This window comes from Carex rostrata, chromosome 4, assembly GCF_964058835.1.
Source record: "Carex rostrata chromosome 4, lpCarRost1.2, whole genome shotgun sequence".
Taxonomy (NCBI): domain Eukaryota; kingdom Viridiplantae; phylum Streptophyta; class Magnoliopsida; order Poales; family Cyperaceae; genus Carex; species Carex rostrata.
Genome location: NC_135921.1, coordinates 7378657 through 7404322, shown reverse-complemented (window position 1 = coordinate 7404322; position 25666 = coordinate 7378657). Strand labels below are relative to the sequence as shown.

The window sequence follows — 25666 nt, the reverse complement described above, 5'->3', positions numbered from 1 at the left end:
AAGAATTTCTTGTTTTTGAGCAGAATTTGTTTCTTCCTTGTTTTGGATACTAGTCAAGTGCTCACGCGTTGCCGTGGAGATTGAAAGTTTGTTTTAATCATTTTATTTAAATATGATTAATAAGAATTGATTGCATAATTATGTATTAGTTAATACTGGATTCTTATACAAGTTTCATTGAACTTAAAGAAGTTAATAAAAACATTAAATTTGTACTAATGGTACTGATAAAAAAAAGAAATATATCAATGTACATCCCAATACTATCTAAGGTTGGTGAGCAGATGGCTCACTAACTGTTATATTAAAAAATCCGGAATAGGCAAAAAGAGTTCTCACAGAATTAGCTAGAACAGTGCAATTACGAGAGAGTTCAACTGTTTTATTTGTTGGCACTTATCTTAAGGTTCTAATGCTCAAAATGAAAAAAACAACAAAATGATAGAACGCCAATACATGATTGAGCATAGTACAACTTCATTAGAATGGAGCCTAGAACCAGAAGCCATCCAGTACTACAATGAATTAAGAAGAAAATACACACCTAAAAAGTAATGCGTACAACAGGTTAGCAAAGTCTTGAAATAGTGGATCTTAAATCTAAATGCAATAATGAACGGTCAATTTAAGTTAACAAAATCAATTTAAATTGCTAACAAAAAAGAAGTACATCCTGGAATTATGAAGTTACCGTAGTGAACAAATTCAGAAACAATATAAAATTGTACTGCCCATAGGATAAATCTATGTCACCTCATCTCTTTCTGACAAGGAGGCATTGTTATCTTTATGATTTGAACATGAATTCCTAATAAGCAAGTTCTTGACAAGTACACAAGTATTGCTAAATTTATCAGATTAAAAATTTACATAGTTTTATACGACATTTGATTTGAAAGAATTTTTCACGCAGTCCTCTTCTAAATCAAGCTACTTTCTTTATAGCTGAATATTGAGATTTGCAGTTTCATGCAGAAAAAGAGATACATGAAACTGTATTTATGGCAAGTATCAAGTGAAACAAATACACAAGCCGTTGGGACTAAACTCACATGCTTGAGATATACCAGATAGCTGACTAACATTCAAGCCAACAAGATCAGCAGATCCCTCCCTTTCAGGTTTTAGATGTGTTATTTCCTATGACAGACTCTTCAAGCGAAGTCCAGTTATGCAAAATTGAATTTGCTCGAATGGATTCAGGCAGACTGTAGTTGTTTGCTCTTTACTTTCTCAAAATCGGCACAAGCTTCTGGTGTATCTTTTTCACTTGGTCTTCCTAAAGTTAAATTTGTTTCGAAATTTCCAAAGAATTTTAAACATCCATCTATTACTCATGTTAACAGTGATATACATTTAAATTCAGAAAGATAGAAACATACTTTCCAAGTACTACAACACAGCCACCGGTCATATACTCACAGCAGTGGTCTCCAGTGCCCTCCACCACTGCATATTTCTTGAAACACACAAACTATGATATATTTTACAATCTTAATAGCTCACACTTTGAGCCCCATATTATGATACAAACAAAAGATACTTTAGAAATTAGAGCCACTATACCAGTTGAACCAATACCCTAAGTTACCAGTAGAACCAAGTTCCCTACTACAACTATTTTTATTCCATAGCTCAGTACCATTCGTAGCAGCTAGTATCCAGTGACCAGTGCCTTGATAGTTGATACTTCGCTACAGAAATCAATAGAACCACGATCCCATTAGGTAAATACGAAAATAACTGCTCATCAAAATTTTCAGATTTCAACATAGGAATATTGCCTATGAGTCCAATTGAACCAAGCATGCAGTGGAGTTGAAGAAAATCATATCTTGGTCACTGTCAGTAGTGAAACCGGTAACTTAAAACACCCAAACCTCAAATCAACTTTATCTTTCAAATTTGATGCCCAGATTATGCCAAAACCTTGCTAAAACCCTTGCGATCCTATCTATGAAGTTAGATTTGAAAATGGTGCCGAGGATAATCCAAACCATCCAAAACCTTGCTAAAACCCTAAAATCAAGCTCTTATAGAAAAATGGGGTCTTGAGATAGAGCGTACCTGATAGAGAGTGAAGGAACGAGCCAGAGGTCCTCTGAGTGACCGAGCGAGAGAGCAAGAGGTGAGAAGGCGACCAAGATCGTGAGGTGAGAGAGCAACAGACAGGCGAGAGCTTGAGAGCGAGAGAACGAAAGGGAAGATGAGATTCAATGGACCATTGGGAAGGAGAAAGAGAAAGAGGAGAATGAGAGAAGAAAAAGCACGTCCTTTGCATCGGGAAGAAAGCGAGAGGAAGGTGGAACGGAAGAGAGGAAAGCATATGCGTTTTCAGTGGTAGAAGCAAGAAACGCGTGGGGAAGAAAGAAAAAAGAGATACAATTTTCATGTGGCTTAGCACGTGGCGGGTGTTTTTATAATTAATTCCAGACTTGTACACAAATGGATACATGTAATACATATATAATATCTGATATTCAACACAATGATTTAGAATGGTTGGATCTGATAAATGAAAGGCTGAGATCGTCTCTGGACAGATACACCATTCAGTCCCTTTTATACCAAGGTGCTATTATAGGAGTCCTGATAGGAGAGCTGCTTATCTTGACTTGTTGTTTTTTGGTCTGTCTCAATTTGTTCTCTGCTCTTGCCCCAAAGAACTGCATAAAGTGCTCCAACCATCAGCGCTCCACCAATTACGCTGTACAATAATATAATATAATATAATATAATATAATATAATTAATTAATATTTATTTAATAACAACAACAACAACAATAACAACAACACAAAAATAACACGTAATTAGTCATATAGTCATACAATTAATGCACATACTATTAACTAGATGTTGATTGAAGTTGATTAGAAAAGGACAGAAATTAAATTTGGGCTAGCAAGCTTATAATTACATGGAAAGATATATTGTAACAGATATTATATATAGAATATATATATATAAATTAGAAAGTTCAAATGAAATAACAATCAATATATCCTTGCTATATTAGATTAGATAGATATGCACCTTCCCAAGCTAATAACTTCTCCTAGGAGTAGTGAAGAGAAAATGATTGTAAAAACTAGTGTCAGAGGCATAGACATGGCCAAGAAAACTGGCCCTTTCTTCTCAATTGCCCATACTTGCAAGTAGTATGAAATTCCGCTCACTGCAATTCCCTACAATTTCATCACCTCAAATCTATTAATTAGTTTGCCCATCAATATATATTTTATGTATATATTATTAAAGCTATATATATCATGCTGAACTTACACTATAAATAACTGTGAGGAGATCCAAGTTGAAACCCAATTTCCATCTAGAGAAGTTCCTTTCCGGAGCAAGAGCCATGAAAAATGATTGAATTGTAGCAAAGATGCATTGTAGAGTTGTGTTTAGTACTTTGGATGGATACTCTACCAACATGGGTCCCTTTTGAACAAATATAAAAGCAAACCACAATGCCACAGTTAGTAAAATTAATGTTTATGAGGGGCTTTTCCAAACTATATATGAGCTTCTTGTATAATAATATATTACAATTTACAAGTTAACCAAAGATTTAATATGGTATTTTTGGTACCAATTAATTAACATATTGTTGGATTTATTGCCAACCTCGTTGGATTTAATACCAACATTGAGCATATATGTAATCTAATTATGCATTATTTATTGTCATATATGATTGTCAATTAAAGTGATCAAATAAGGAAATAGACAATCAATATATTCATTAGGATGTGGTCCACAAATGTGTAGAACAATTTAGGCAAAAATCAAATCATTGATGGACTGATTCTGAAATTTGCAATTAAGGAAACCAAATTTTCAGCTGCTGCACGGATTTTGATGCAGTTGCACGTTTTTTTAAGTTGGCATGTGGCTGAAAATTGGTTTAGGGTTAGGGTTAGGGTTAGGGCTTGGTAATATGCCGACTCTACATCTCTATAAATAGTTTGGTCCCCAAACCACAAGAATATACGAAAAGTTGCAGAATTTTCTAGCCGTCATCTAGTCAATTCTGTAGCCTTCTCTACTTCTCCCCATTAAAGAATAGAGAGGTGAGATCATTAAGAAATTGTGAACACGATCTCACAAGGGTAGTCTTGTAGCTTTGGAAGGCTTTATCCTACCACTAAGGAGGCCGCCGACACTTCAACCTCTACATCGGCACGAAGTTTTTTCTTGCCACCGTCTTACAAGTTCATCAACCACTTTTGAGAGAAGCTTTGCATAAATACGCTAATGGAGTCAGGTATTGCGTCTGCTTCCTAATAATTGATTAATTTTGCATGATGACTATTTTGGCTTAGGTAGATCAATAGTGACATATAGAATTAAATTATTTATGTGTAACAATAAGGTTCCAACACATATATGTTACCTGAAATACAGTCCAAAGAGACCAAGTAATGACCGAAAGCGTCATGAGGAAAATCCCCATAATCCATTTAATCTTGGAGTGCATTGTAGACGTTCCATGGCTGGTTGCTCCATGATTTTTGAGCAACTCATTATGGTTTATGGATTTCAACACAGGCCCCTTATAAAATGCGAGAATTGCAACGCCTGCAATGCAAAGTAGAATTCCAGAGGCTTTTGCAACTCCGTGCCACCTCTTTACGTTCACAGACTCCATCCTTCATTCCAATACAATTATAGTTCCATAATATATTATTCAACAAATATGGTCATTTGTCCTTAAAAAGGAAAAGAATTACAAAAAAAAAGTATTAATAAAAATGATAAATTAACAGAGAAACCCAACTTTGTCTCTAAATTACAGAGTCTTTCCCTTTAAATAAATAACAAAAATAAATAAATTTGGTGCATTTTATAAAATTTTACTTTTTAGCTGGTAATGCCAGTATTAGCAAGAGTCTGTATCTTTCTTTTTTACCGCAATAGAAGTGCCAGGAAGAAAGCAATGACGGGGAGAAGATTGTATATGGCAGCCCCTGACGTTGCTGATGTGTATTTGAGGCCTATACTGTAAATATTTATGGAACCAGAGATCCTGAAAGTAACATAAAACAAAATGATCCAACAATTAAGAGGCCTGAAATTGCTAAAAATTATCAGATGCAAATGGGACTACATAAGCAAGTATGACATATAATTGCTTCCTATTCAAATTACCATGCAGGAATTAATACACATACACTTACCAGTAACAGTAGATTCCATTGTTACTGCCACCATGTTGGTATTTACAGTCAATGCTGGTAGGAGGATACTGGTAATGGTGTCTTTTACTGGTACGGACTTGACCTGACACTTCTATTATATTTAAGTTCAAGAGCAAACTCTCAAAAGGAAAACATATCAAAAGAAAGAAATAATATTGATCTGTAGACATCTGAGGATATAATATACCCTTCAACTTACCCATATAAAGCATGCATGAATAATTTGAAGGAGATTTTACAAGAAAGTGGAGGTGCTCTTTTCCTGCAAAGAATAAGAGATGCATGTAAGAAAGGATAATTGTAGATATTTTAGCGAGAGAAAAAGAGTTTACTGCTAATTAATTATATAAATGTTACCTTTCAAGAAAAAAAGCAATTGGTATCATGAAGAGTGAGGCAACTAAATGTCTGTAGAACACAAACACAGATGTGCTCATGCCATTGTTGAAGGTAGCTTTTGTTAGTATTTGCATAATTGCATAAATAAACCTTATGAGAAAGACAACGACATAAGCTTTAGTGTTGCTCATTGCAGAGTATTGCTTGTTTTGGTATAATGATACCTCGGTTTGTGCCTCTATTAATATATAGTGCTATCTATATTCTTGAGTGGAAGAACATATATATGATATATGTAGAGGGAGAAACTCTATCTGATACCAACGCACTTAAATTTGATGACTGAAACCTTGCATGCATCACCTTAATTTAATTTTTTTTTTCATTTTATTTGTATGAGGGGCTTAAATTCACTCTCCGTTTGTTACACTTTTGTTGTTAATTAATTCAGTTTAATTTACGTACAACGAAAAAATTATAATTTTTTCGCTACTATCTGATCGATCAGGGTATTACAGGAAATAAAATATTATTTGGTTATATATCTCTTTCCTTCTTTATGGCAATATCTGACAATTCAACACTCTCGAACCCATCTTTTTATGCAAAAATTAATTCTTCGGTTCTATCAACTTCATACAACACATGAGTTCATGAATTTAAATATGAGAAAAGGTTTTTGTCCACTAGGTTTTGTCCACCATTTGTCCACAGCACTATCCACTAACAGACTTCCAACGACGCTTTCAAACTACCTTATTTAATAACTTTCCGATCTCTTTCTTTCTCCGTTCTTTTTTCTCTTCTCAATTTTTCCGATCAATCTCCTCTTTCATCAAATTCTCTGCTCCGATAAATCTACATCTCTTTTCTTTCGTTCATCAAAATTTATCTTCTGATATGATAATAAGAGAAATCAAATCCAATGAACTCTCTCTCTTTTCATTTTGTTCTCTTCTAATCTACACCCGTACCTTCGCGTGTAACAAAATTATTAAAAACTCGAATCGAATCTGGAGAATCGATTCCAGGCGCGCAGCGAAAAAGGAGCGACAGGTCTCCGCTAATCCTGTGGAAGGTGAGCGACTGGTCTCCGCTAATCCGCTAATCCTGTGGAAGGTGCGCAAAATTGCAGTATTTCCTGTTGATAAAAGGAAAATTTTGGAGTCTAGTAGTTGGTGACAACGTGAGGGGATTTGTTCTTCAGGTCAACAGTAAAAATAATGCATTTAGATTGAAAAAATATATATAGTTTGCTGAATTTATGTTAGATTACTATATATTGAATATGGTTTTGTATTTGAATCATGCATCAAGCAGTGAAATGGCTGTTTCCAAATGCAAGAACATGTACTATTTTTTTACAGTATTTTACAGTATTTCCTTGTTAATTTTACAGTATTCATCTTGTCATTTTACAGTATTCATCTTGTGGAAATCTGGAAGAAAGAGATGATAGAGAGGCGATATGGAGTATTGATCTGTTAATTTTATAGTATTGCCCCGTTAATTTTACAATATTCATCTTGTCATTTTATAGTATTCATCTTGTGGAAATCTGGAGAAAAGAGATGATAGAAAGGCGATATGGAGTATTGATTTGTTAATTTTACAGTATTTATCTTGTAATTTTACAGTATTCATCTTGTGAAAATCTGGAAGAAAAAGATGATAGAAAGACTTCTTACTCATTCGAACAATATTCAATTGAAAATTCTACTGTATACAAGATTCAATTTTACAGTTCTGCTGATTCAATTTTACAGTATACAAGATTCAATTGTAAATTTTACTGTGTAGAAGATTCAATTTTACAGTATACAAGATTCAATTGAAAATTTTACTGTATACAAGATTCAATTTTACAGTATACAAGATTCAATTTTACAGTATACAATATTCAATTTTACAGTATACAATATTCAATTTTATAGTATACAAGATTCAACCCAGTGCTAATAACCGCTAATAACTAACTCTAACTGCCAATAACTTTCTATAACTGTAATTTCCGAAAGTACAGTTTGAAAGTACATTTATTTTGTCCTGTTGTGTAAGTTGCAATATTTTTCTAACTATCATGGGACCACTTCAAATAGTTGCTGGATGTTTTGTGATTAAGTGATATATTTTATGTGATATATTGTATAATTATACAGCATGTAGAAGTAATTTTACAGTATTCGCACAAGTCAAAGCTGTGGATAAATGGTGGACAAAAAGCTGTGGACAATTAGATGCCTCCTTTAAATATAGGGAATTAAATAAGTATATATAGGTTACATGTAGAGGTTCTATCAAGACAAGTAGGGTCTGGATACTATTATATTTGATTATGTAAAAGTGTTCGGATTCGAATATTGCACCCAATTAATAGTAAATATTTCAGGTCTTGTGTTTCGGTTCCAGATAGATAGGTATTCATAACTTGTTTGTGAATTATCGGATCCGAAATGAATACATGTCACAAAGATTTAGAACACCCTTTATATCGGGTCTTGTTTATTTTTTTATATTATATTCTATCCAAATTAACCGAAACCGGATAATTAGATAAACGTAGCACCCCTAGTTACATGAAAGCAACTTTTGACAATTGATTAAAAAAAAATCAGATGAAAATAACAAATAATTATGATAGATGTGTTTTAGATTGATACTTAAATTTATGCAATTTGAGAACTGATTAATTTTATCAGGTATCAGAGAGTACACAATTCTCAAGTTGATTCAAATTAAATACACAATCTTTTAAATTATATATATAGCATATACTTCTGTAATTTTATTTTGTAATATTGATGTGGGAACGTACGGTTCTATCAATTGTTACAAAGTTAACCGAGGCAGCTAGTCAATTAAATAAGTTTGCTGTAGATATAGTTTTTTCTTAAATTCGTTGGTTTAGTTTGCATCACTTCTTCCAAGGTTTTCCCTGACATCTAAATTAGTTTGCCTCACTTCTTGACTTCTTCCAACGTTCTCTGACATCTAATTTATAGATGGTTATGCCGCAGGTATAGACAAAATATAAATATATAATATAATGTAATATAATATGAGGAGGGATATGATTATCTTACCACAAAGTTACCATAATTATTTTTTATATTTTCAAAAACTAATTCGTCGATCTAAACCATTCAACATGCTCTCCACAATAAATTATGCTTCCAGATCAAATTTTACATTTTTTTATTTTTTTTACTATTTAATATTTATTAAACATTTTACAAAAACTAGTTAAATTCAGACCATTGAATTTTGTACTCATCTTAATAAATATTAAAAAAATTCAAAAAAATGTAAAATTTGATCTGCAAGCACATGTTATTGTGGAGATCATGTTGAACTGTTTGGATCGACGATTTGGACTTTGAAAATGTAGAAAATGATTGTGGTAACTTTGTGGTAAGTCAAAATTATGATAATCGGATCTAATAATGCATCCTATTCATTAATCGAACGTTTATGTTAAGTTATTGGTGTTGCCTAAACTTAAATGAAAAGAAAGCAAAAGTATTCTGCCAAAATAAATGGTGAAAATTATTTACATAAAATTTATTATTAAATACAGTGTACTGGAGTAATACCCCAATATATATCCTAATATAGCACCTCCATGCCATTGTGTTTTCTTTTCTTTTTTTCAATTTTTGTTTTCTTATATAATGCTAAGGCAATGTTTAGAAGCTGTTAGAGGAAATAACACTTCAAATAAATGGGAAGGGAAGGCAGCAGTAGAGAGGGGGCTAGAACCGAATTTTTTATTTGTACCATTTAAGAAAAAAAAATAACTCGAAAAACTACAAATTTTGATAAATTTTATGAAACGACCGCAGTTTGAAGTTGCAGACACTTTTTTATCTGAATTTTTTCTTCAGATCAGAACATTGTTAATGGATGCTGTGCGAACTGTGCGTGATAAATAGATATATAATTAATCAAAGATATTGACCGGTCCAAATAAAATGTGGACTTGTTTCTCCAGAAAACATTGGGAGTACAGACCTTTATTTTAGTTTTATTTAAACATTAATCTTGTTTCGTGGAGTGCTATGAAATATAAGTTGAACGTACGTGTGGGTGCGAATGAAAAATTTATTGAGTGCTATGAAAAAAAAAATACCGTCCGCAGTTTCATTTGTTGTCCGCCTTTCAAGCTGTTCTTTTTTTTTTAAACAACCATAGATATTTTCATTAATAAGGACAAATTAATTACACGCATAGTTTGTACATCAGTACAGGTATCGGTATAAAGGTGTACATGGAACAGTCATACTAGTAAAAAAAGAAAAACCATTAACTGAATCTCCTTATAGAAAGCTAGACAAGAAAAAAACAGAAAAAACAGAACCGTATTCTGATTACAAGATATGAGCTTTCAAGTCATCGTGCTCAGATTGATAAAAAGTGAACATGCATTATTTTTTGTGTTTGTACTCATATTGGTATATATTGAATCAGCATAGTTTTTTGTCATTAACTTTTTGGAATCAGGGCGAACTAGGAGTATTCAGGAGAGCCTTTGTGCTCAAATGAGATTTGTGCCTGATTTATTTAGAAGAAAACAGAGAAATGTTGAAGAACCAGGAGAAGAAGAGAAAGAAGAGAGCAGAAGAGAAAGGAGACAACACCGTTGCCACAACATTACAGTCTTCAACCGTAAACACATACCTTATTTATATATAACGATAGTAGATATTAGAAGAGAAATGAAGCAAATTTATAGATCCCACATCCAAACTCGGAGCAGTCGAGGTGAAGCGAAAGGCGATGTCCAGATCCATCAGAAGAGAAGCACTTGCTCGGACAAATTAAAGATTAGCAAAACGAAGCAGCATCGAATCAGAACGAAGAGCAGATTGACTAGATCCTCGAATCAGAAGCACCACACGGACAAAAAATCATGGACTCAGTGAAATGAGCCAAGGCGGAGTGATGGGGGTGGGATGGAGGTGGCGAAGGAAAACGAATTGTCTGATCAACTCTCAAAACTACCTTATCTTTGATCGCCAGAGGAATCGCCTAGCGATATCCCGAAGAGGAGAGGCGATGTCCACTTTTGAAGCTGCGACCGCGTTAAGACATAATTTATTAAAATTCGTAGTTATTTAAGTTAACCTTTTTTTTAATGGTAAAAATAAAATTTCGGGACCTAAAATTTTTGTTTTCTAATTTTGATTGAAATTAATTTTTAAACAACATTAAACTCTGGATTAAAAAAAAATCATTTTGATGTGTTCGTCCTCATCTTAATTAATAAGAGTTGTCTTTTACAAAAAAAAAAAAAAAAAATTAGATGTGTACGTTCGTTCTCATCTTAATAAGATATGCTTCAAAATTTGATTAAATTAAAAATAATTAGCATGAATTAAAAGAGTATAATAAAAGTTATTTTGCTTAAATTGAGTAACTGACAACTCGATCGATCTCTCATGCATGGATTAACAACAATTAATTAATAGGGAGCACCTACTTATTTCTCCGTAACAATCCCCCGTTTCATCATCTATCATTAACTACTTGAATAACTACTAACTACCTATAGAGACCACTTACTATTTGAGAACCACCTAATATGTGAAAGATTTTATAACTGGCGCGCGCAAGTATTCATATAGAATGCATCAAGTATTCATATCTAAGATATCAAGTATTTTAAAAAAAAAAATGGACACGTTTTTAGAAGTGATTTTTTTTTCCCCTTTCAATCTAATCAATATTTCTGACAATCAGTTAGGAATTTTGCAAATATAAAATCACGAATGTTTTCTACATAATTTTATCTTTCAAATGAGATCTATAATGACATACTTTCAAGTTGTCTGTTGTATAAGTATTCATAACTCATCGAGAAAGTATTCATCCTCGTCGTACAAGTGCAAATATAAATACTGGACACATCACTCATCAATCTTTTACACGTTTTTAGAGTTGGTTTTTTTTCTCCGTTCAATCTAACTAATATTTTTGACGATCTGTGAGAAATTTTGCAAATCTAAAACCACGAATGTTTTCTACACAATTTTATCTTTCAAATGAGATCCATGATGACATACTTTCGAGTTGTCCGTTGCACTAGTATATATATCTCGTCCCGCAAGTATTCATATCTCATCGAGAAAGTATTCATCCTCGTCGTGCAAGTGTAAATACAAAAACTGGACACACCACTCATCCATCTTTTACATGTTTTTAAAAGTTGTTTTTTCTTGTCCGTTCAATATAAACAATATTTCTGATGATATGTGAGAAATTTTGCAAATCTAAAACCACAAATGTTTTCTACAAAATGTTATCTTTCAAATGAAATCCATGATAATATACTTTCGAGTTGTCTATTGTACAAGTATTCATATCTTGTCACGTAAGTATTCATTCATACACGCTGTATATATATAGAGGAGGGATCAAGTTACAATATTTTTTGAGTTACAACAAGCATTTTTTACACTTTGAAAGTCCAAATCGTCGATCCAAACCGTTAGATGTGATCTCTACAATAAAATGTGCTTGGAGACCAAATTTTATATTTTTTGGAATTTTTTTCTATTTATTAAGATGGGTACAAAATTCAATGGTATGAATTTGACTAGTTTTTGTACCCATCTTAATAAATAGTAAAAAAATTCCAAAAAATGTAAAATTTGGTCTCCAAGCAGATATTAATATGGAGAATAAGATGAACGGTTCGGATCGACCGTTCGGATTTTGAAAACTCGAATATTGAGCCGTAGCATAGAGGTCTCTATGCTATCCATAGCACCCCAGCCTAACTCATATATATATATATATATATAGTACGGCTAACGCGCTTCCTCTAGCATATGGGCCGAAATGCTTCCGGTGGAAAGTTGAAATTTCAAAATCCAAAAAGTCGATCTGAACCGTTCATCTTCTTCTCCATATTAATATCTGCTTGGAGACCAAATTTTACATTTTTCTGAAATTTTTTACTATTTATTAAGCCAGTTTGAAAATCGCTGATCCAACGGTGGCTTACCAAACAGTAAAAATCAGAAGCTACCGTTGGATCAGCGATTTTCAAAATGGCTTAATAAATAGTAAAAAATTTCAGAAAAATGTAAAATTTGGTCTCCAAGCAGATATTAATATGGAGAAGAAGATGAACGGTTCAGATCGACTTTTTGGATTTTGAAATTTCAACTTTCCACCGGAAGCATTTCGGCCCATATGCTAGAGGAAGCGCGTTAGCTGTACTCTATATATATATATATATATATATATATATATATATATCTATTTATATATGAGGAGGGTTCAAATGCACCCAAATTTTTGTGGACCCAAATGCACCCTATCTTTTATCTCTGTTTTCAAAATCAAAACAGTCAATCCAAACCGTTAGATGTGATCTATATATTAAGATGTGCTTGGAGACCAAATTTTACATTTTTTGAAATTTTTTTACTATTTATTAAGCCACTTTGAAAATCGCTGATCCAATGGTCCAGAAAATGTAAAATCAGCAATTTTCAATGTGGCTTAATAAATAGTAAAAAAAAATTCAAAAAATGTAAAATTTGGTCTCCAAGCACATCTTAATATATAGATCGCATCTAACGGTTCGGATTGACTATTCGGACTTTGAAAATGGAGAAAAATAATTTGAAATATAGGGTGCATTTGGGTGCACAAAATTTTGGGTGCATTTGAACCCTCCTCTTTATATATATATATATATATATATATATCTATTTATATATATATATATATATATATATATATATATCTATATATATATAACTATCTATCTATCTATCTATCTATCTATATAGAGATAGGCTATGGTGCATTGCAATGCATGAACCCTTTTATGCATTGCACTCTAAATCATGGATTTAAAGTCCAAACGACCGATCCGAACCGTTCATCTTGTTCTTCATATTAATATGTGCTTGGGGACCAAATTTTACATTTTTTGTAATTTTTTTACTATTTATTAAGCAATTTTGAATGTCGCTGATCTGATGGTCCAGAAAATTTTACTGTTTTTTACTGTTCACAGCAAAACAGCAATTTTCAAAAATGCTTAATAAATAGTAAAAAAATTCCAAAAAATGTAAAATTTGGTCTCCAAGCACATTTCTATATGGATTAAACATCTAACGGTTCGGATCGGTCGTTTGGACTTTAAATCCGTGATTATAGTGCAATGCATAAAGGGGTTCATGCATTGCAATGCACCATAGCCCATCTCTCTCTCTCTCTCTCTCTCTATATATATATATATATATATATATATATATATGAGTAGAACTAGGGTGCTCTTAAGCTCACCAAAATTTTGATGAGCTTAACTATAAAACTCATCAAATCGATTTCAAATGATGAATCCAAACCGTTGAAACCCGCCTACCTTACGTGTGATGCATCTACATGTGAAATTTTTAAACATTCGAATTAATTTAGTATAAAGTCAAGCGGTCAAAAAACGTTCAAAAATGAATGCACTAAAATTAATTTATTAACCTTCTAATTTTGACCGCTTGACTTTATACTAAATTAATTCGAATATTTAAAAAATTTACATGTAGATGCATCACACATAAGGTAGGTGGGTTTCAACGGTTTGGATTCGTTATTTAAAATTGATTTGATGAGTTTTAGAGTTAAGCTCACCAAAACTTTGGTGAGCTTAAGAGCACCCTAGTTCTACTCTATATATATATATATATATATGAGGAGGGTTCAAATGCACCCAAATTTTTGTGCACCCAAATGCACCCTATATTTCAAATCATTTTTCTCCGTTTTCAAAGTCCGAATAGTCAATCCGAACCGTTAGATGCGATATATATATTAAGATGTGCTTGGAGACCAAATTTTACATTTTTTGAAATTTTTTTACTATTTATTAAGCCACTTTGAAAATCGCTGATTTTACATTTTCTGGACCATTGGATCAGCGATTTTTCAAAGTGGCTTAATAAATAGTAAAAAAATTTCAAAAAATATAAAATTTGGTCTCCAAGCACATCTTAATATATAGATCGCATCTAACGATTCGGATTGACTATTCGGACTTCGAAAACGGAGAAAAAGGATAGGGTTTTTTGGGTGCACAAAAATTTGGGTGCATTTGAACCCTCCTCTCTATATATATATATATATATGAGTAAAGCTAGGGTGTGATGTGCTCACCAAGAGGGTTTGGTGAGCACAACTCCAAAAGTATATCGAATCGACTTCAAATGCTGAATCCAAACTGTTGAAATCCATGTACTTCATGAGTGATGCATGTACACGCAAAATTTTGAAAGTTTCGAGTTTATTTGCTACAAGGTCAAGCGGTCAAAGGAATGAACATTTTATAAGTTAATTTATAAGTTGTTTTATATATTCAATTTTTATTATTTCTTTGACCGCTTGACCTTGTAGTAAATAAATTCGAAACTTTCAAAATTTTGCATGTACATGCATCACTCATGAAGTACATGAATTTCAACGGTTTGGATTCGGCATTGGAAATTGATCCGATATACTTTTGAAGTTGTGCTCACTAAACTCTCTTGGTGAGCACATCACACCTTAGCTTTACTCTATATATATATAAGTTTTGAGAGACCTCTAATCCAATATGTGACCCTCCATAAATGAATCGCATATAATTGGCTTAGTGGTCCGAATAAATGTAGAATTCAATTGTGTTTTGGTTTATTTTATTTTTTTAAAGGGTATAAATAAAAATTTCGGAACCTAACGCACAAGCCTAACCTAAGCTATATGTATTATTTATTTATTTATTTATAGGACCATGATTATTGTGCTTAAGGGATAATATATATATTAGGATGACTTGGCTTTTAGATATATACTCATGAGCTGTCAGAATGTTTCAATTAAGAGTGAAGTTCACTCGTCAAGGCACATCCTTAGTAATCTATATTTTTTTAACCACTAAAAATATTTTATTATAATTTAATATATCTTGTTAATCAATTGATGAAATTTTAATCTTAAGAATAATTCCACTCTCTAAGCAAATACTTAATTACATGGGAATCAAAAGGAAATTAATAATTGAAAAAGGAAGATAAAAGATATGCCAAGATATGATCAATATTGAGCATCAATCAGCTATAAATACAGTCATTATGTTTCTGATCAAGGCAACATCCACTTTTTGTGTGTGTGTGTGTGTTAATGCGGTTCCTGTATAGGGAAGGTTCCTGTATAGGGAAGTTTCCCGTAGTATCAAGTATTTTCTGTTAGATACCATTTCCTATTTTTGTGTGTGTTAATGGTTGATTGATTGCAATTGGCACTTGGTTACTACTAGAAACGATCGAGTGGTAAAGAAGATAATTAAGAAAAATAAATGAAACAAATATTTAAATTATTTTTCTTAATTGTCTTCTTTAGGGAGCTAGTGTTAGTGCTAATTAATTGTATTTTCGGGAGAAGATAATTAATTATATATCTAAGAAATATTGAAGGGGTTGGTACCAGCTGTTTGGTACCAATTAATCCCGGTTTATGATGGTTTTATTATCAATGAAATTTGTGGTTTAATTTCCCCACTTTAATTAAAAAACAAATAATAATTATCTAAGCAATTTCCCGATATAATATTATCTGCAACCACCTACTTTATCACTTTATTCCGTGTTGGCAAGCAATTAAAGAAGCAAAATATATCATGAGTAAGTAATTAAAGAACTATAATAGGCTACACGTACACATAATAGTGGGTCGATCGCTGTCTTGTTCAATGGAAATATATATTATCCAATTAAGTAATGAATGAGGTTACTAGGATTTATAATTCATAATTCATTCCAGGTGAAATAGGTGGGTTATTAACTCATGTCAAAGTTGCTAACTCATATAGAGTAGAAATAGGATGTTCTTAAGCTTATCTTTTAATAGGTTAATCCCAAAACCTAACATATTGACTTCAAACAACAAATTAAAACCGTTAAAACTAGCTAATTTCACTACTACAAAAAACATTTTTCCCATCGCCCCTTTACCATCGGATGTGCTTCCGCACAGATGGCGCTCGTCACGAGTGACAGCGCTGTAATTACATTGAACTTTTTACCGTCTGTTCTGGATAACAAATCGATGGCGTTGATGGATCCTCTCCTGACCCCCTCCTTTTCCATCGGTTAAATTTCACAAATAGTTAGTATTGAGAGACTCTTTAACATCGGTTGTTCTATTAAACAGATGGTGTAGATGTGGTGATCTTTACCATCCGTGATGTAGATGAGCCGTCAGGATAGTTTGATCAGTACCAACCCTTTAGTTTTCTTGAATCGATGGAGATGTTCTAACGGGTAATATGTACTTGCTGTTGGTACCTAGAGCTAATTAATTAATTAATTATATATATATATATATATATATATAGCTTGACCAAAAAGTAAAAAAACTTCTTCTCCGTGCATTCAATTACTGATGGTTATGTGTATCGTGTTATTAATTTAATTCATATATAAAAGATATAGTGCAATTATAAATAATGAGATAATTATTTAATATCATGTACATGATATGCCAACTTTAGAAAATTAACTAAATATTAACTTGCTCCTAATTAATATCTTTTGTGTTGTAATCATTAACAAAACAATAATAACACACATTGCATGCACAAATGCATGTAATTAATTCAGATTCATCATTAAACATTAATTGCTATAATTTCAAAAATACTTGAACATATATCTATATATACATGTACCCATCCAAACTTCAAGAAAATAGTAATTGTACATAAGGGAGGGTGCATTTTAACCCTCCTCTCTCTATATATATAGGCTGAAAATATTTAATGTTCATGCATTCAACATATATTCATGCATGCATACCCAAAATAAATTCATGCATGCATACCCAACATATATTCATGCATTCAACATATGTCCATGCACAAATTAAATTCATGTACATGCAACATGTGTAATCCATACAAAATATATTAAATCCTGAACATATCTAGCTAGCTACCTAGTATAACAGCAAGCTCTTCTCGACATATACAGTGTCGAGTCCTACACATTCGAACTGTACAACTCCCCAATCCCACTCACTATAAGTATCCTTTCCTCCGTCATGCGTCTTATATCGATGATCGTAATAACCATTCATTACACGATAGTTCCTAAAATTTTCCAATTCTCCTGTACTAAGCATCAGATGTTGCATCACTTGCCACACCATGGAATCAAACCTCCAGTACTTGACCTCAACCATCTCCAGATTTGTTCTTGGAGATGCTTGCACCCTCCTTGGGATTGTTGCTAGAAAATGTACAACTCTATCCTCAAGTGGCAGTGTTGCCTTACAGTACTGCAACAAATTAACAATTAATCAATAGATAAGTAGATCTTAATTTACTTTAACTTACAACAATTAATTAGTTAATTGATGCATGGAATTGAAGCTATATACTATACAAGTTGGAATAATATACATGTACTTACACGATCCTCATGTTGTACTATTGTGAGTTTTGTCAAGTTTGGACAGCTCTTTATAATCCAAGTTTCCATTTGTAAAAAAGAATACGTACAAATGGAAACAGTAAAAACCTTCAAATTATAAAATTGTGGGAGTCTTACTAGCAAAACTGCTGTTGGCAGTTCCAATACACACACACACACACACACACACATGTAATTAGGGATGATAAGTCATAACAATTAATTGAACTATATATAAATTCAATTCAGGACACCCTGCATGCATATATATATATATATATATATATATATATAGAGTACGGCTAACGCGCTTCCTCTAGCATATGGGCCGAAATGCTTCCGGTGGAAAGTTGAAATTTCAAAATCCAAAAAGTCGATCTGAACCGTTCATCTTCTTCTCCATATTAATATCTGCTTGGAGACCAAATTTTACATTTTTCTGAATTTTTTTACTATTTATTAAGCCATTTTGAAAATCGCTGATCCAACGGTAGCTTCTGATTTTTACTGTTTGGCAAGCCACCGTTGGATCAGCGATTTTCAAAGTGGCTTAATAAATAGTAAAAAATTTCAGAAAAATGTAAAATTTGGTCTCCAAGCAGATATTAATATCGAGAAGGAGATGAACGGTTCAGATCGACTTTTTGGATTTTGAAATTTCAAATTTCCACCGGAAGCATTTCGGCCCATATGCTAGAGGAAGCGCGTTAGCCGTACTCTATATATATATGCATGCAATTAATTAGCACACCGGTTAATATGCATATGCAATTGATGGGGGCCTTGGAACTATGTGGGTCAATCATATAAAATCAGTGTTGCAAAATGCGGTATGCGGAAGGTATGCGGAAGGGCACCGCATACCGCATATACGGTATGCGGCCGCATATGCGGATTTTTATGCGGATTTTAAAATAAGAATTCATATATAATTTGTATCATTATATGCATAATCTCACAACAAAAATAAAAATACAAACATAAATGTGAAATAGTGAATAGCTGTAGTCAACATATCAGTTATCACAGGCCACAACTCACAAGTCAGTTATCACAGCATAATACATAAATTTCATAACATACAAACATAATGCGGTTCTATGCGGCCGAATATGCGGCCGCATATGCGGAACCGCATATGCAGAACCGCATATTAGACTGCATATGTTTTTTCCTATGCGGTTTCCAACCGCATACGCATATGCGCCGCATAGAACCGCATTTTGCAACACTGTATAAAATTATACCAATTCATACGCATGTAATTAATTCAGGACCTTGAAATTATCTAGCTATGTGGGTCAAACATGTAAAATTAATTAGCACCCCCATATATGCATGCAAATTAGCACACCATATGCATGCATTGCAATTTGTGACCTAATTAAAACTATATATAAATGTGGGTCAATCATATCAAATTGATTCTTATAATGTGATTGGGGGTCAATTTATGACATTACAGTACCCAACATTTTATTGTAAACACTTAATAATTAGAGACGCGCGTCAATTAGAGGAATTATTTAATTATACTAGGCGCAGAGCGCACTTGAGATGAAACTCCAAAGTATGAACATCTGTGAGCTTCTTGAGTAAAGCATTGATGCCCGCCATGGAAGATTGGGCTTGAGAATCCCTGGCATTGATGTTGAGGACGGCTAAAGAGGTCCACAGGTTGTTCTACCTCTTACAAAGTACGCATGTGCGCATTGCCTCTTGGGTGGCCAGCAGCCCTAAGATTATGACAAGTATTGTGTCGGGCAAATTACTAATGTAGTCAGTCATGGTTCCTACTGTGGAAGGGGATCGATCTGGTGAAGAAGAGAAGGCAAAAGAGATGAGAGATGAGTGTGGCTTCTGGCTTGCAGTGGAAGACAAACTGATCGACATCTCGAAACTGAGGAACTACATGAAATTTATTCAATTGTCTAAACACCATCGGCTGAACCGTTGGTATTAAAGTTGAACTGGGCTCGCAAAGTCTTACAAATTTTGAGTTGCGAATTTAACGGTAGGATCTTCAATTATGTGACATAATATTTTTGATCGCTCAGATCTGACGATGGGATACACATTCAAACTGTGTTTTACTTTAGAGCAGGTTTATTCGAAACTTTTGATTAAAATATTGAAATAAATGAGACACAAGATACATATACATATACATGTATCTGATGAAATTGAAAACATGTTCATTTTTAATCATATTCGATCAATTTAATTTTAACTTGCTAAATTTATCATATAAATTGTAAGCAAGCTACTACAACATGTTAAATAAGCAAACTACTGCATATCATATTTGATCATTTAAATTTTAACATGTAAAAACTTTAATAACATGTTAAATGAAAACAAACATGCCTCTATTTTCAGATGTTTAAATTAATTTAATAACATTTTAAAATGGGCTACGGTGAGTTGCGAAGTAAAGCGACTATTTTACTTCACGCTCATATTTTGGGATTTTTAAGTTCAAAACGTCGATCCGAACCGTTCATCTTGTTCTCCATATTGAAATGTGCTTGGAGACCAAATTTTACATTTTTTTGGATTTTTTTACTATTTATTAAGCAATTTTGAAAGTCGCTGATCTGATGGTCCAGAAAATTTTACTGTTTTTTTCCTGTTCACAGCAAAACAGCAATTTTCAAAAATGGTTAATAAATAGTAAAAAAATTCCAAAAAATGTAAAATTTGGTCTCTAAGTACATTTCAATATGGATTAAACATCTAACGGTTCGGATCGGTTGTTTGGACTTTCAAAATAAAAATACGGCGTGAAATAAAAACGCGTTTTACTTCGCAACTCACCGTAGCCCACCTCTTAAATTATTTAAATTTCAATCATTTAAATTTTCAAATGTTTAAATTATAGTAATTTAAATTAATCGTAACAATTTAAATTTTAATAGAGCCTCTTAATTAGAGTGTAGCTAGGGTTTAGGGTTACTACCAGTGCCCAAATTTCCCTCCAGCTAACGCCAAACTTTTGGTTTGAACCTCATCATTTCCCTAAAGTAACGCTAATTATATAATTAAACCTGACCAACAGATTTGAAGTAGCACGAATATTGACATGCACCGTTGTATATCGGACGGTCCAACTTAAAACAAAAAGTTTGTCATACTATAGGCCCAACTCCCCAGTGAAGCCTTTTCACACAGTAGGGCGCACCTCCCAAGATTTCAATATCGCCATCGTTTGCGCCGATGGAATTAAGTACATATTCTAACGTTTAGGATTCTGAGCTGATGGAATTAAGTTATACCAACGGTTATGATAAGGAGCCGATGGCTATTTCAAAATTTATTTTGCATGCTTGTTCAGGACCGTATATAGCTAGGTGCGTCGTTTGAACTTTCAAATATTGATCGGGATCGATATCACTCCAAATCAACTTTCTCCGTAGCGAGGACTCAAATCTAGGTTTTCTCTTTGTCACACTCACATCTAGGCAGCCACCCTTCCTTACTCTGTCACTGAGGTTAAGCTCCCTCTCACTCTATATATGTTTTCTAGGTTTTTGATGTGAGATTACAACAGATTTGTAGTGTTTTTTCACACTAACAAGAACTTATTTGGATATTATCTAATTATTTTTTTGGGCTGACAGCCATGTCGGCACCTGGCACTGGAGACTAACAACCTGGTCACTCTCCAGAGCATGAAACAACCCCTCCGAGAAAAAGCAGACGAAATGGGAAAGTGCAACACCGTCTGACAAGGGGTTGGCAAAAATTTGTAGTTACTAGCTACGACAAGGGTTGCATGTCGCGTGTCATCAAGGTAAAATTCCCTACACCGGAAACTTTTATTCATTAATACATTGTGATATGTGTGCTCTGTGTGCTCTGTTAGCTAGGGTTTTTGATAATTTTTTTTTTGGGATTTAATTATTCTGTAGAGGGATCCCACTTGAGTATTTTACTATTTAATAAAACTTATTTTTTAGTGATCCAGAATTATCTAAAAGTAGCAGCTTTGTAAAATACTTAAGGGTACATTTGGGTGACACGGGAATAGCGCTAACCCATGAATAGCTGCTATTCCTGGCGAGCTATTCTCAACACAACATGTTTGGGTGAAAAAAATGCTATTCTCAACAAAGGAATAGCTCGAGTTAACTGCTATTCCGCTATTCCTATGAAATGTAGGGTTAGCGGCTCTTCCGAACCCAGGAATAGCTGCTATTCCGAGCTATTACTTGATTCATCCAAACGCACCCTAATAAATAGTAAAAAAAATCATAAAAATGTAACATTTGCTTTTGAAGAATATTTTAATAAACATTACATGTTGAATGGTTCAGATCGACTGTTTGGACTTTAAATATCGTAAAACTAAGTTGTGGTAAGATGTTGTAACTTTCAAATGTTGTAAGTGGATCCCTCCTCTATTCTGTAACATGAAATATATATGCAAGCAATACTTTGCCTTACTGGAATATATATTGTTTCCAGATTTCTATCAAATTAGGAGATCATGCAGCTGCAAAGTCCAAATCAGCAAAGTCAAAAGTAGCTCAGCCACAAGCAGCAAGTCAACATCCCTTGGACTTGATTGAGGTAAGTCCACGTTACCATACAATTCAACTAATTCTTATTTGATTCAATGGACTTCTGATTTAATTAAATATTTTCTGCTTCATTACATCTGCATGCATGAGATTAGAAGATGCACTGTCAGCATAAACTATGGTCAGGGACCAGTCGTTGTTGCAAAAGGGGTTGTTTTTCCTCTCACTAAGGGTCAATCACGTTCTGGTGATGCGGTCCTACCAGGGCATATGCAGGTGCTTGTCAAAAGCATAACTAGCGTAACTGAGAAGTATAGCACCTTACCTCTACCTGTACCGGTTGTAGGCATGGTATTCCTCCGGGATGTCGTCGGAGTTGAAATCCAATGGCCCAAGTTAGGGATCAATCTTGTAGAGGTCAAATTAATAAATTATTTACTAAATATTCTCATTTACGTGATCACACTTTTCATTCGTTTAATCATGTAATTGGTTCTTGTAGGAATGGATGGTAGGTGCTGATGGACGACGATTACCGCTGGTCACCATGGAAGTGTTGGAACAGCTTGGAGATGTGTTTAAAGAGCTCCATGAGGAATATCTTTGAACCCCCTATCAAATGGAGATAGTTGGATATTCCATATCATGCAGGAGCAAACTAGGATTGAGGGCTTCCTAGTCTCATTGGAGTTTAGGGAACTGAGGGATTTCATGACTTGGCGGCCGCTGGACATATGGATGTTGATATGATATGCGCAACAACGATTTATTCTCTTCGTTGTGAGTCTTTCTTTTTATTTAAACAGATTTATTCTCTTCACAGTTCACTCCTTCCTCCTCTAGTCTGATAATCATTATTTTCAGCTATTGCATGACAATTGTTAGTCCTCCTGGTGAGAAAGACAACACGTCCATTGGACATATGGATGTTGATATGATATGCGCAACAACGATTAGACACGATAACCGACTGTCACTGGAGTACTGCATCGAAAACTTGCTGAGGTTTAGGGAGAAGAAAATGATCTTTGCACCATATCACGAGAAGTAATACCATAGAGTTCACACTCATATTTCTTTTCCTTAAATCACAAGTCCATATTGATTTATTACTATTACTTTATTGTAATTGTAGGGATCATTGGGTACTGCTTGTCATACTTCCAAGTAAGGATATGGTCCTTTGTATCGACTCTCAAATTGTGCAGGGCAGTGTTTTCGCAATTGAATCTCATTTGCGAAAGTGAGCAAAATTCTTGTAATGTAATACACAAATTAATAATCTGATCTACGTGATAAATTCCTAGGATAAGTACCACACTGGCCTTTATTAATTGTAGGGTTTATGTCCGATATCTACAGCGGAGTGGACAACAATCGGGGAGGAGAAGAACTTGTCAATGATCAATGTTTCAGGTATTAAAAAATTATATGGAGTATTTCATTTTAACTAATTTCAAGTCTAAACATAAAGGAAACATCTAGGAACCACCACCACAAAGGGTAGTTGAACACTAGATGCTGTATTTGTAGATGCCATACCCCTTGACCAGTACATGCATGCCAATGGAAATTGTGGTGTACTTAGTTTACATCATTAGCCCCTTGTTGTGTGGCTTAGTTATTGCTACCTTATTATATGTACTTTTGGAGTTTAGACACAGAAGCTTGGTTGTTGTGCTTATTATGTAGTTACTTTGTTGGTTTTTAATTATAAATGGCATGCTGGTTGTTTTTTGATACTGCATATCTAAACTTATATTCTTTGGTATAACTCATCATGTAATTATGGTTTCATGATGAATGGAACGGGCCTTGGCCCTTTGTAAAAAAGAAAAATAAGATCAAACATATTTGCAATAATAATAAAATTGAATTTTGTTTTCCAACTTTTTTTTCAGGGCCCGCAGCAAGTATCTAACTTGGAGTGTGGATACTGCATGATGAAGAATATGGATTACATCATCCGTGAAATCGCAAGTGATTTTCCAGAGGTATGTTAATTTGTTTCTATGATGCACTGATTTTAAGTTCTTAATTAATTATAAATGCACTGTTATTAATATGTTTTCATTTAAATATGCAGTCTCTGCTACCACACCTTCCATACATTTATGCAGAATTGCACGAGGTTTGTGTCCGATGGTGCAGGTACTTCTTGGAATGGCAGCTTCCATTTTATGGGGAGGATATTTATTTATAAAAACTTTAGGTACATATATATGATGTACATTTTTGTGGGTACTAGCTAGCTAGAACAATTAATGGTTATGTTTTGAAAGATCCATTTTGTATGTCCTGGGGGTTCTCTTAATTTGTTGCAACTTGCAACAGAACATATGTGTTAATGAATGATGGTACTTTGGGTTAATTTAGTGTTGTACTGTTCTCTATATATGTTTGTTGGTATTTTATATTAATTATCTTGCTTGATTTGCTGCATGCTATTTGTATTCGATTTGGTTCCATATATGTAGATCTAGAGAGATATTATTGTTATACTAATTGCACCGCAAATTGCTCAAAAACTAAAATTAAATTGCAATTGAAAGTAAATAGATGAGTTTAGAGAAATTTGACACGCGATTAACGGAGTTCGGCAAAACAAAGGCCTACGTTTCCGGGGCTTCGCAACCTCTTGTGGGTGCGCCTTTCTATTACCCAATACGAAAGGATTACAACTTGTGAACCGTTGAGCCCTTACACACCAAGCGGGAAGTCAAACGGCCAACTCAAAGAGATGAGAACAAGGTCTCTTAGTTCAAGCTACTCAAGAGAAACACTCAATAGATCACTCTAATCTAATCTAACTCAAGATTAGTGAAGTAGGTTTGAGGTTGTTTGAGGGATTTTAAAGTTTTAAGCTTTCACAACAATGAAGTAAGCTAAGCTCTCAGAAAATTGCTTTTTAGAAGTTTAGGGTCGACTCAGATAATTTGGGAAGAAAGTCCAAAGCCCTATTTATAGAGACAGCTCAAAAATGAGCTATTTGACCTAAAACGTTACTAACGTTTTATAAAACATTACAACGTTTTAGTTCAAAATGCGATTTAGGATTTCAATTTTCTGACAGCTTAGTAAAACGTTACCAACGATTGTAAAATATTATGTAACGTTTTTTACTATAAAAACTTGATCAAAAA

At 33.5% G+C, this 25666-nt stretch overlaps 1 protein-coding gene and 1 long non-coding RNA gene across 2 annotated transcripts; both read right to left on the bottom strand.

The window, feature by feature from the left end:
* Nucleotides 1-361: 361 nt before the first annotated feature.
* Nucleotides 362-1239, bottom strand: LOC144552969 (uncharacterized). The gene is made up of 2 exons (XR_013511286.1): nt 1053-1239; nt 362-544 (listed from the first exon to the last, which is right to left on the bottom strand). It is a non-coding gene; the product is annotated as an uncharacterized LOC144552969 (long non-coding RNA).
* Nucleotides 1240-2562: 1323 nt separating this feature from the next.
* Nucleotides 2563-5785, bottom strand: LOC144553217 (WAT1-related protein At5g64700-like). The gene is made up of 7 exons (XM_078301316.1): nt 5561-5785; nt 5403-5465; nt 4915-5031; nt 4399-4654; nt 3285-3443; nt 3036-3187; nt 2563-2707 (listed from the first exon to the last, which is right to left on the bottom strand). The coding sequence occupies exons 1-7, from the start codon at nt 5731-5733 to the stop codon at nt 2563-2565; spliced, it is 1065 nt and encodes a 354-aa protein (XP_078157442.1). The 5' UTR covers nt 5734-5785.
* Nucleotides 5786-25666: the final 19881 nt, after the last annotated feature.